A 13,361-nucleotide genomic window follows, 5' to 3' on the forward strand; every position below is an offset into this window, starting at 1 on the left:
TTACTCTTGAAATCTTGAAGATTTCTATAACATCTTGATTTCGTAGTTATTTATACAGCAGTGCATTGATATAAAAATAAATATAGATATATACTGTAATTTGTACATTTGAATACTTAAAAATATTTATATATATTTTAAAAAGCAGTAGTCGGTAGGCAGAAATCTCTGATCGTCTGGCTATGCTAAGACTATAGGCTGGAGGTGGACTGGCTTGTAAGGAAAAGTGTTCAGATGGAAGGCTGTTGCATGGTTGGTTTGCGTTAGACTTTTATGAGAGAAGCTGGCATCGAGGTGATTCAGTGAATGGTGGAACTGCTCTCCAGTCAGAGGAGCCTTGTCCAAGTGTCCTTGAGAACTAGGGACTATAAAGCGGAACAAGCTGCATTCTGGGTCTGTCTCTCATCACCTCTGAAGGGCGGACAGCGAAACAACACGTTGCCTAATCCAGTGGTCTCACAAGTCGCACGCTAAACCTTATATATGCTTCATAGTAACGATGGCATCGTGCGCTGAAAATAGGAGATCTACACGCTCACAACGCATCACATGCATGAGCTTGTAGATCTATTTTAGGCATGCAACGCTGTCATACTACGGAGCTATTAAGTAATACAATGCACAATAAAGCAAGGAGGCCACCTTGAATGAATCACTGTGCTCTCTGTGTGATCTTTTGTCTCAAACTAAAATTATGCAAATCCGTCTGTTGGCAAGGCCTTGAAATAAAAACTAAAGCAACCGTGTCACTTGAGGAAAGTTGCATATTTTCAAACTAATTTGAAAATCATTTTAAATTTTCGTCGAGTGACATTGTTTTACACAGAAATATAAATAAATTAGCTCTTGTTGTCTGAACAAAGACCCAGAAATGTTTGGAGACTGCAGCAGTCACTTTCATTCCCGTCAACACGACACTGCCACCTGCTGAACAAAATATGTCAAATACCCAAAGGCTGGGATTAACTGGATTAACTGGCTCAACCAGAAGTTAACATGCGTGTCACATAATCACTGTCACTAATCATGACCTCTCTATGCCCTCCCCTATTTCTGTTGCATAATACAACAGAGGTACCTCCTAATAAATTAAAACATTGATTAATCACTTAGTTAAGATCTATTGTGAACTTTCAAAAAAAATTCGCTCGGCCACAATAGCAACGCCAGGTTCAAATTGGTTAACTTAAAATCATAGGTCCTAATTATTGACTGCTAAGAAATATTAAAAACACAAACTAGAAGTTGTTGGCCAATGAACATTCCGATTTGATTTTTGAGGAGTAAGATGCATGATTATGGATCAACGGGACTGCATTTGATGATGAAGCTAAAATCTCAAGTACATTTTCAAGGCACACCTTGAGTTGGCTCTGGACTGGAGAATGTCATCAAGTATGATAGATTGATAGATTGATAGATTACACTGTGCCCCATAACTTTGGTTAATAAGATCCATCACGTGCAACGGTTGCTGCACCACTGGCTTCGTAGTGTATGATTTCTCTCCCTAGCCGTCTCATGCACGCACACACACACCCGCACAAACACACGTGTCTCATCTCTCCTCCATGAGTTTCTTCAGACAGTCCACCACGTCCTCTCCGCTCGCCCAAGGCACAACGTTGGCCTTGAGGTTGGCCGCGGGGCTCCGCTCCAGCTCCTCCAGGAGCCCGTGCATGGGGAAGCCCCTCCGGGGAAAGGCTGTGTCCCCGGGGCCCAGCGCCAGCGAGGGGCAGATGTCGTTGGCGCCGTCCCCGACGTAGAACACCCTCTGGAAGGGCGCGCCGCCCCGCTCGTGCTGCCGCCGCACCAGGTACTCCCTCAGGATGGCCTGCTTGCACATGTTCTCCGGGCAGCGCGGGCACGCGTGCGAGTGGAAGGGCAGCAGGACGAGGCGCCCGTCCGCGTCGAAGCTCGCCGGGTTGCTGAAGACCCGGCGGAAGAGGTGGCGCGCGCCCGTGCGCTCCAGCCACGTCTCGATGAAGTACATGTTGGCGTCCGAGACCACCACCAGCTCGAAGTCCTTCTGGTGGCCGCGGAGGTACTGGAACAGCGCCGGCATGCCCGGCGCCGGTGGTATGAGCTCCACCGCCTGGCGGATGGCGTCCTCGCACACACCGCGCTCCGCCATGTAGGCCAGCACACGCTGCATGTGCTCGTTGTAGTGGCCCTCGCGGTACGCGTCCCGCAGCCAGTCGGGCAGCCGCTGTTCCGGCGCCGCAGCCACCACCGCGTCGTCGCTGCTCTCGTTGATGATGGTCTCATCGAAGTCGAACAGGACCAGGAAGCGCTGCTGCGACGCGGGCGCAGCGTTGTTGAGGTTGGATGGGGCTGCCATGTTATGGCTCCTCCTGGCGTGGGATATCGGCACGATGGTGGACCGCTGGGGTGGAGAAGAGACAAGGATTGGAAAGATTCATGTCAGCAGTTATTTATTAGCCGTTTTGTTAACATTGGCTGCCAACTAGTTTATTTCACACCCATGGGCTGCCAACGACAAGACAAGACATCTCGCAGTTTTATCATTTTATATCAATATGCAACGGTTTCGGTAAAAGTCTACTCTTCTGCTTGCACTATAAAACACGGTGAAGCAGCTTTCTGCTTCTACGGGCCGACGGCGTGGAACAAACTCCCACTGTACCTTCGACAGGCAGCCTGTCTACAATCATTCTTAAAACTTGATTTCACTTGAACGTTTTAATAGACTTGTAAGGATCCATTTGAGATCTAGCTGTACTTGTTCACTCTGAATTGTTTCTTATCCTGTAATGTATTTGTGTTTATATTGTATGTTATGTGTACTGTAATCAGGGCGTTATTGAAAAAGAGAGCTTGCTCTCAACTGACTTCCCTGAATAAACTCGTACTAGTAGGCCATAAATGGCCATAAATGACCACACCTGGCCTGAGTCAAACTAGAACTGGACTCAGAGCTGGGTGTGGCTGCGCACTTGTTGTGCATGGACTTGATCAAGGCACAGGTTAAATCAGTCATCTCCACAAACTTTCAAGAGAGAGCATCTGTCCGGACAGTGGGGAGCCATACTCTCCTGTGTAAAATGTCATGTGTTGTATTTAATATTCCCTGCACCTGGAGGAATAAACCAGTCTACTTAAGAAAGCTGCCCTGTGTTGTGTCCTTCCTTGCCCTGGGTAGTGACTAGTCGGTCACAGACGCGACATACCAAAGCCTACACAGGTTGTGCAGTCGACGCACTGTGATTGGCCAGTCGCTGTGATTGACAGCCTAAACCTAACCTTAACCTCAGTAAAACTATACCTAAACCTAACCTCAACCTCAGTTATAAACACAACCCGTGTAGGAATTAGTATGTAGCGTCAGCGTCACAGATACATATCTTCATTACGTCACTCTCAAAATCAGTATATATACCACGGCATACGCATAAAAAAGCCGGCACGACCACCTTACTTGCGTGCTCTGCTTGCACAAGTAATAAAGGTTAAAGACCTACTTCTACACTCTTGCTTTTAATTGATCTTTTAAATTCCTTGTTATTCATGTCCTCACTGTATTGCATTACTGCTATTATTTTAAGGTTTTATGCCTTGCATTTCTCATTTCCATTGCTCTGTAAAGCACTTTGAGCTGCATTTCATGTCATGAAAGTTGCTATACAAATAGTTTTATTATTATTATTAGCCCTGGCCTGGTTGCTAGGCAACGCCTTGCTCACCCCCGCCCGCACAAAACTTGTTTGCACTTGCGTACACTACTGTTTTAATGGCAATCTTTAGACACTGTTTTCTCTGCAATCCATGTTTTCTCTTTTTTGTGTGAATAAAACATTAGCCCTATTTCACAACCGTCTGGGACACTAGCATTCTTTTTGTTTTGTTTTGGGGGACAAATTGTGATTTGTGATCGGCTATTTTCGGCAAAGAGATTCGGTGTGGAGACAAATAAAAGATCGGACCTTATATTACTTTGACAAAAGGTATTGCGTTATGAAACTCAAAGGAAAATATTTGGCATTCACATACTGTATGGGCACTCTCTAGCTCAACACTAGAAATGTCAACGCTCACGCAGAGGGCATATCCCTGGCAGGCCATGAACCTTACACATTGTTCAATGTTCAATAGGATACTAAGTACACTTTATGTAAGTACTGATTACATGGTGCCTGAGAGCAACCGATCACGTTCAATGGGTTTATACCATATCATACCAACCATGTCATGTGTAACATCTTTGGACTGGGTCACAAGGTGATAACACGCTGACAATGGTTCCCACTTAACGCAATACACCAGGGAGCAATCTCGGATGTGTCCCTTTTATTCCCATATGGACATCTCTATATGTCTGTCTGTGTTGCTTTTATGCTCATATGTACATCTCAAAATGGTAAATGGTGTATCTGGTAGCGCTTTTATCCAAAGCACTTTACATAGATTGTGCATTACATTCACCCATTTACACACACATTCATACACCAATGGCTGAGGAAACCATGCAAGGCACCACCAACCTGCACATCGGAAGCAATTGGGGTTCAGAGTCTTGTTCAAGGACACTAGACACTAACTCTGGGGGAGCCTGGGATCGAACTGGGAACCTTGCGGTTCTCCGAGCCATTATTTCTTAAGGCTCAAGGTTCCTCAGGCTCAGACAGAGTTTTCTCTGTCAGTGGCCCAACTTCGTGGAATGAACTCCAAAACTCTTTAAAACTAAGCTCCCTGACATCTTTCGGTCAGTTCAAAGGAATGCTCCAGAAAATTTTTCACCGTGATTGCTCCTGCTTCAATTGATTTCTTTGATTTTATTGACTGGTTGTTCTGCATAATGTTCCTTTGTAATTTATCCTGATTTATAATGTATTGTGTTGAATGTATTGTTTTTTTTACTGTATTTTGTGTATTGTAACCTCGGCTACATTGAAAATGAGGGCTTTCCCTCAACTGTATTTCCGAGTATAAATCAAGGTGATGAGATTACCGTCCCAGTGGCAGTAGCCTTATCTGTCTGTGACAGGAACACACACGGAACAAGGCAGAACACAGAAGTCAATAAAACAGGGATCTAAACTGATAACGCGCCACTCCTTACATACTCATGAAAGTAATTAAGGTGTGCTACAGCAGGGTGCCCACATGGAGTCTCAAGTCCACAGGGCTTACACGACACAGGAAAGGCTCACACAGGGCAGGGCAGAAGACTGTGACACTAGCAAGCCATCATCGCCAGTACAATAACTTACATTAATTTGTGAACCAAACAAACGTGGTATGAAATGACTGTTTAAAAACAGCAGGTACAATATTACTATTAATAATTAAAACAAGATTAAAAAGATTCTAAATTTAGGATGTTCTCTTTGACATGCTTTGTTTACTGTTTGATTGTTCTCCCTTCTCCACAGTCCCTCCTCTGTTTCTTCTCCCTTTGTGAACCACAACAAAAATGGAGCTTGCACAAAGCCGAATTCCGTTTCCACCCACTTCAGTTCTCTATGCCTGAACCTGTGATGTGACAACAATGTTGATTCTCGATTCTTTGAAAATGGTCAACAACATTAAAGTGTTATTTCATCAATGCTCACTCACTCCAGCTAACAAAAGCCAACAGCCCAGAAAAAGATTCACACCCTTGTCAGTGTAGGGAGGCATACTATGATCCGACGGAGCATTGCTTCGAAGGAGCATTGGTCCGAGGTGCGCTGGGGGTCGGGAGAGGGTTGGGGTTAGGTTTAGGTGTGCTGCCCCGGGGGAGGTTAGGGTCAGTGTATACATGCGATAAATCATGAACCCTGCTAGAATAGTTCTATAGTGCAAGCTGTGTTAAAACTCCTACTGCACAAGTTTGTTCAGTGAACCTTTGCAGCAATGAAACAGACAAAAAGGTCCATAATCCATGTCTTGTAATGATAATGAATTAAATAAAGGAACAGTATGTTTAGTTTACATGATGAAAGGAAGGGATAAATATTTAATAGCAGGAAGTTGCAGCAGACAGAACATATGCAAGCAAGCAACCACAAAGAAACCCATGCATGTCGATTCTATTACCTGCTTTCTCTTATCTAAACCCATGAACATGTTGACAAAACGAGTCCAAACTTGAAGAATCTTTTATATCAACATTTTGTATCATAGGTTACAATACACTACACTTCTAACTATCTGTCATCAAGAGTGGTGGAAAGTAACTACTGTAAGTACATTTACTCAAGTAGGCCTACTGCACGAAGTACAAATTTGAGGTAGGCTACTTTACTGGAGTATTTCCATTTCTGATATATTGTTCTACTCCACTTTCAGAGGCAAATATTGTACTTTTTACTCCTCTACAATAATTATTACTAGTTACAGTACTTTTCAGACTTTTAATAAAGCCGATAAAGAAGCTTACAGCGCATTTTGCAATACATGTGCAGTGAGGTTATAGATTGTCTGTTTTATAATACAAATAGGGCTTAAAGCTGCTATAAGCAAGAATATGTCAAAATTGTAATTACCTTTTAATTTTTTATTTTCTTGGTATTCAGACAGCCAGCAATGGGTAATACGCTCCCAAAAAGAATGTAGTCTCTGTGACACATCTAGGGGCCGCAATCTGCATTCAAAGATGTTTCTAGAAGCTTTGCCATTGGTCGAAAAAAACCCGGTCGCAATGACTAACCAATCAGGAAGCAGACAGGCAAATCGACCAATGACAAAGCTTCTAGGAAAATCTTTGAATGCAGATTGCGGCCCCTAGAAGAGACAAAAACAATTTGGGGAGCGTTCTACCCATTGCTGGCTGTCTGAATACCAAAAGAATAAAAAATAAAAAGGTCATTCAAACTTTGACATATTATTGCTTATAGCAGCTTTAAGTGGCTAATGATCAGTTATTGTCCAATATCATGATATATGATTCTGAAAATTAGCATTTTGTATAATGAGTAGTTTAACTTTTTTATATTTTGTAACTTTGACTTAACTACTACCTATGCAAGTAAGGTTTAGACTGCAGGACTATTAACTTGAACAAGCCACGGTATTTGTTTACACTGTGTGTGGTATTGATAAGAAATCTGAGCATCTAGGCCTACTTCTTCCAGACCAGCACTGATAAATGTTTAAAAGCAGTATAAGTAAGCCCATGCACACACAGACGGATCTGGAGCAGAGCCATATTGACATAAGGAGATAGGTTTCAGGGACAAGGAGTCCAGTGTGTTGCAGCAGGTTGCTTGCAGGAGGCAGAGCAGACTTGCTGTAACTTGAGTTAGGAAAGAGGGCAGGGCAGATAGCTGTTACATCACTGCGTGTCTTGACCATAAGTGGACCAGCTGAGAGCAGTGCGTGGAGGACACACCCATGTATACTGTGTATGGCACATGATACCGACATTAGCCTCTAGTACACATAGTTGAGACTGTCAACGCTCCCCCCCCTTCAATGCTTCTTCATTGCTGATTTAACTATAACTTTCTCTCAGAAATGTACAAAATGTAACAGTGTACAGTGTTTACAGTGTACAACATTATATATAATGTTAGTCTGACAACATTAGGCCTACTACTGTTTACACTAATGTTACATTAGTGTCGGTTATAGCCAAAGGCTCTTTGAATTAATCGGCATAATTCTGCGTTTAGTCATGATGCATGGCTTCGCTCGATCAGGCAATTAAATCCTGGAATGGCAAAATACGTTCAGTCGTTCACAAAGTGCAACTTAAAAGTAGCCTACTAAATAATTAATTGCTAAAAAAAACAAAAACGACGTATAGGCTAATTTGTCCGACCAAACGCAAACGTGCAGAGCGAATTTTGCTCGATGTTCGTCGTTATTCTACGACTCCACACAGCTTTCTCTCTGCCTCTGGTGAATGACAATAATAATAAGCTAGTATAAAGGGCTTGTTATTGCAGCAGCCTGCATGGCGGTGGGACAACAACAGTGGCATTCTGGTGGTGCTCTGCTGGGTACAATCTGTCAGTTGTCACATACCACGACACACACACACACACACACACAGTGCACACACACACACACACACACACACACACACACACACACACACACACACACACCTCCTCAAACGCATTATGACAAAACCACACTCTTGTTATTGTGCCAGTGCAGTGACTGAGTCAGTGCCACTGCCACCAACAACAGCAGCACTGTGCATGCAGTTTGTATTTATAGAAACATGATTTATATTTACAAAGCTTAGCTGAGCCGTCTAAATTTAAACTCTCTTTCCCTGGAAGGAGCGATTACCCTTGACAGTGTGCCGGACACAGAGTCCGATCCTCACATGCAGAGCGCAGCTCTCCACCAGTTCATTGATCAGGCTTTTTCTATATTTTGGTGTCAGTCAGTGGCTGCATGTGCAGCTCAAATACCCCAAAAGCAACACTTTACGCTGCAAATGTCAAATCACACAGGCTGCCTAGCCGGGCAACTCTCTTTAGATCTCTCTCTCTCTCTCCCAATTGGACCCTTTATTAATTCAGGTCTGTTAACTCTGCAAGTCTGCATGAGCTGAACCAATGAACCAACCAATGAACCAACCAAGGACCATTTTGTACACTCGTACTCTGTCACTTTCGGAGTTAAATGAACACGGAGCATTTTGCAGTGTAAATTGGGTTTGGGGTCCTGAGTGGACAGAGCAGCTGAAACCACATCCTATCATCAATGGGTTGATCGTTGATGGGGACTCGGGAGTCCGTGGTCACTGGTGGCCTATCCGTTTGATATTATAGGCTGTCAGCCTATAATATCAAACGGATTCCTTCCATGGCTTCCTAAAATTAAAAAATGTTGAAAATCACCGATAGTACATAGCTAATATAATAACCTGAAAACCTACCAAATAATGAGTGTGTTCGTCCCCCGGCCGGCCGGCGGGCTTTACCGCAACCTCCTCGACTTCTCCTGCTCTCTGCCGCGATGCGGGACGCTGCGCTCGCTCGCTCTCTCTCTCTCTCTCTCTCTCTCTCTCTCTCCCTATCTCTCTCTCCCCTCCCTCCCTCTCTCTCTCTCTCTCTCCCTCTCTCCCCTCCCTCCCCCTCTCTCTCTCTCTCTCCCTCTCTCTCATCCCTCCCTCTCTCTCCCCCTGCCTCTCTCCCTCCCTCCTTCCCAGTCTCTCTCTCTCTTTCTCTCGCTCCCTCCCTCTCGCTGTCTCTCTCTCCCTCCCTCCCTCTCTCTCTCTCTGTCTCTGTCTCTGTCTCTGTCTCTGTCTCTCTGTCTCTCTCCCTCCCTCTCGCTGTCTCTCTCTCCCTCCCTGACTCCCCCCCCTCTCTGTCTCTCTCTCTCAATCAAGTGCATCCATAGAGTTATATAAGAATATAAGAGTGCATCCCGCAGCTCCCACTTGCTTCAATGGGGAGCCCCGTGAATTACGTCATCCGCTGCCGTCCAATGACACGCCGGGGCAATTTAAAGGAGCAGCTTAAGGTTAAGGTCTTGCTTTTTGAAGTCTTTATCAAGAATTATGTAAGCGAAGAGAATCTGATGTAATACAGCACGTTTCTTACACAATTGGGTTATGGGTTTGTTTCACAAGATCTTTTGGAGAGCACTGAGAGCCCAGCCTACATGGGTAGGCCATAGGCTACTTAGGCATAGGCTACTGTGAAAAATAACATTTTCTTAGTATGCACTTATTCACCACTCACTTAGTATTCACTGACTTAGTATTCACTTAACTTAGCTATTCATTGACTTAGTATTCACTAACTTAATATTCATAAATTCAGGAGTGTTGGCACTTATGTATGCATGTATGGATATACTGTAGGCTACAAAAATTGAAATAGCTTCAGCTGCCTCTTTGATATGCTATAGGGTATAGGCCTACTATCTTTACGAATGAACATACTATTACCGACACAGCCCACGATTGATTGATTGATTGAAAAATGTATTCACAGTATGTAGAATGGGTACAGTTCAAACAAAAGCACAAGTCAATACAAAAACTGCTATGAGGATAAAACCATGAAAAGCACTAAGACTTGTTTACATCAGGGTCCTCCATTTTCTATTCATAAGAACATTTAAAGACGTACAAATATACACTTCTATGGAAAACAGGAAATCATCATTAAAGAAAGACTAGTGTTGGTTCTGCGGCTGTCTGAAGGACTGGGGAAACTGTGTGTGTGTGTGTGTGTGTGTGTGTGCGTGTGTGTGCGTGCGTGCGTGCGTGCGTGCGTGTGTGCTAGTGCTTATCAAAAACAACCATTCACGCTATCTGACAAAACAGTCACACTCAGGCTTGTTTGTCTGAATGTAAAACTCAACGCGTGACGTAGAGCGAATGAACATGATGGGCCTGTTGCAAGAGAGAGCCAATGCACTGTTTGACTCTGGCAGGGTGCGCACGCGCGCACACTCAACTCCTACATTCCAAGGGTGTAAGGGTGTATTCTAATTCTAATAATTAATAATGAACTGGGTCGCCAGTTCAAATATGATTACGGTATTTTGGGAGGTTACAGCCTGAGGGGACGTGTTAGTATGTCGGACCAAAGATATGCACCCCAGCTTGAGAAGGTTGAGAACCACACTGTCCACTGCTTTAACTCATTCAGGATAATGCTTGGTATTTTAACTAAGCCTTATGTTATACTTTAGCTATTTTTGAAAAAATCATGAAAATGTGGCGCAAATCTTTGAATATATATTTCAGAGCAAACGTTTTTAACTCAAATATTTGCTTCTGCGGGGGTCATATTTTCAGATGGGGGTCCGTGGTCAAATTCAGATAATTTTGGGGGTCCTTGACAAGAAAAAGGTTGAGCACCACTGACATAGAAACAGAAAACTGCATATTTTTTTTTGAATCGGCCTCAGGTCAAAATGGGTTAACTCAGTGTAGTGTAGTGGAGTAATATTTGACCAGGAGTACTTACTCAAGTATGGGCTTGAGTTCTTTGTCCGACCGCCACTGGATCTATTCTTCTTGTTCCCCCCAGAACTTCCACAGTGCTTCTGTGATTTACAGCATTGTGTGCAAAGGTCAGCCAGTCTTCTGTTCCTAAAAAGACTGAAACAGATGGTCAATGTTCTGCTGCTGACCGAGGCCAACAGAAAGGTCCCCGTGTTATTTTTAGAGGGAGAGTTCTATATGAATCCCCACGGGACACCTGTTTCATAGTAACACATGCATAACTGTGTCTGTCTCAAACCACACCAATGCAACTAGTCACAACTCCTTGCGACAAAACAGTTTTAAGGACATGTCACACCAATGCAACTCCTTGCAACTGCCATTGGGTCGGGAGCAATTAGGGGTTCAGTGTCTTGCTCAAGGACACTTCGACAGTAACTCTGGGGGAGCCCGGGATCGAACTGGCAACCTTACGGTTACCATCCAGACACTCTACCCCTGAGCCACCGCCGCCGAGTGGTTGCATGCAACTACTCGCAACCGTTTGGTTGCAAGGAGTTGCATGGCGAATCATTGGTGTGGTTTGGGCCTTCATGTAAGCTACAACATGTTTGGTGAGTGGTGACCATCAACTTCACTCATACATCCATCTGAAATCTTAAACTATATATTGTCAAATACATCCTGGGAGTTCCTTTAACTTATATAGCTTATAAATGAAACCAAATGGAACTGTAAGAAGAATCCATTTGGTTTCATTTGTACACTCTCTGAGTTACAAATGGACAAATTGCCCATCTCTTTGCTTGAACACTGTTCTCCAACTGTGTGTGTGTTCAGAACCTCCAGGGGGTGTTTTAGATTTATATATAATGGAGGAACTGGAGAAGAGATTTATAAGAAACTTGTTATCTCTTCAATACTCTCTCTTCATTTCTTCAATCTCTTCAATACTGAAGAGATTCAATACTTGGACCTCTTAAGCTACGCCTGTGGCTGTTGTATTATAATAAGAAGCTTTCAGGAAGAAGCCGGGAATACAGCAAGAAGACTTATAATTAAGGGACCAAGAAGTCACGAAGTAACTCTGGTCACTTATTGTTTTTGTGTTTTTTTTTCTTCTTCTTCTTCTTCTGCCAAAAATTGCAGTTCTGACAACGGTGCAGTCGGTTTTCGCGAAACTCGGTAATCTGGTAGAGGGCCATGCCAAACGGTGACTATGCGAAGCCCATGACGATTGGCCAAATGGTGGTGCTATAGGACTCAATTGAAAATGCAAACTTTGAACGTGAATACCTCATGAACCGTTTGACCGTTAGCAATGACACTTTGATACACATATGTGTCTCCTCATGCCGAACAACTTTCGTGTTCTGACTTTTGACCTCTGACCTTTAGATCACCCGCCATTTTTAATTATATGAAAAACATGTAAAATGTATTTCCTCCCAGGATCTTTGATCAAAATGCACAAAAACGTCTACACGTGAACTTTGGACCTATACGGACAAATAATCGTAGTACATTTCTCAAAAAATGAAGCCAATGAAAATTGCTGGTTTGTGAAAATTCTTCTTTTGTCCCTAATACATGCAGTGTCATATGCTTTTGCAACTGTACAGTAGAGGTAGAGGGTCATGCCAAATAGCACTGAAAGCAGTCTCACTCCAATAGGTCAAAAGGGGGCGCTATGGCAATTTTTTGAAAGTGAAACCTTTGAACAGGCATAACTCATGCCTCGTTTGTCCAAAAGTCATGGCACTTGTTTCCACTTGTTCCTTGACTCATGGGGAACACATGTGTCACTATGTATCAGTAAGCTCCGCCCTCAGATCTTCTGCCACTTTGAGCAGTTTTAAAAAGGCTTATACCTGATTTTCTGCCTGGTTTTTTGAGCAATTTGCTTGAAATGTTCATTGTCTCTGTGTAGCTCAGTCAGTAGAGCTCTTGCCTTCGGACCACAAGGTTGTGTGTTCAAATCCGGGTACTGTCAACTCGGCTCGTCAGTCGTATTTGTGCATATTGTTCTTATTGCGTATTGTCTTCTTTCTTGGTCCCGCCTTATCGCTGTGTGTGTGTGTGTGTGTGTGTGTGTGACTCCAACTTCTCCTTCCGCCAAGAGAGAACTTTCAACTATCCGCCTGCTCTCCTGTGGAACCATCTCGGAGGTTTGGTCCAGGAGGCAGAAACCCTAAGTTTACTAATAATAATAATACGTTTTATTTATAAGGCGCCTTTCAGGGCATTCAAGATAGCTATACAACAATATACAAACAGTTAATAAAAAACACAGTTAAAAGCACGAGCAAAACATATATAGTACAGCTTGCAGCACAAAACAGAGGTCAGCCATAAGCCTGCCTAAACAGGTGGGTTTTGAGGTGGGTTTGAAATGTGGTGATTGAGTCCACAGGGGCTGCCTGTCTAAGGTAACGTGGGAGTTTATTCCAGGTCGTATAAGAGCCGGTTCTTAAAGACGTACGCAGGGGAAGCAGCT

At 43.6% G+C, this 13,361-nt stretch overlaps 1 protein-coding gene across 2 annotated transcripts; it reads right to left on the reverse strand.

The window, feature by feature from the left end:
- Positions 1-722: 722 nt before the first annotated feature.
- On the reverse strand, positions 723-11,019 carry LOC306915899 (putative phosphatase phospho1). Of its 2 annotated transcripts, none has more exons than XM_079493561.1 (2): positions 10,887-11,019; positions 723-2,386 (listed from the first exon to the last, which is right to left on the reverse strand). In XM_079493561.1, exon 2 carries the CDS (start codon positions 2,339-2,341, stop codon positions 1,559-1,561), a length of 783 nt encoding a protein of 260 aa, XP_079349687.1. In that variant the 5' UTR covers positions 2,342-2,386; positions 10,887-11,019; the 3' UTR covers positions 723-1,558. The 2 variants fall into 2 exon arrangements, with proteins under 2 accessions (XP_079349687.1, XP_079349686.1); XM_079493560.1 differs by lacking the exon at positions 10,887-11,019 and adding an exon at positions 8,840-8,951 and having other exon boundaries at positions 724-2,386.
- Positions 11,020-13,361: the final 2,342 nt, after the last annotated feature.

The sequence above is a fragment of the Electrona antarctica genome (assembly GCF_951216825.1).
Source record: "Electrona antarctica genome assembly, chromosome: 22".
Taxonomy (NCBI): Eukaryota; Metazoa; Chordata; class Actinopteri; order Myctophiformes; family Myctophidae; genus Electrona; species Electrona antarctica.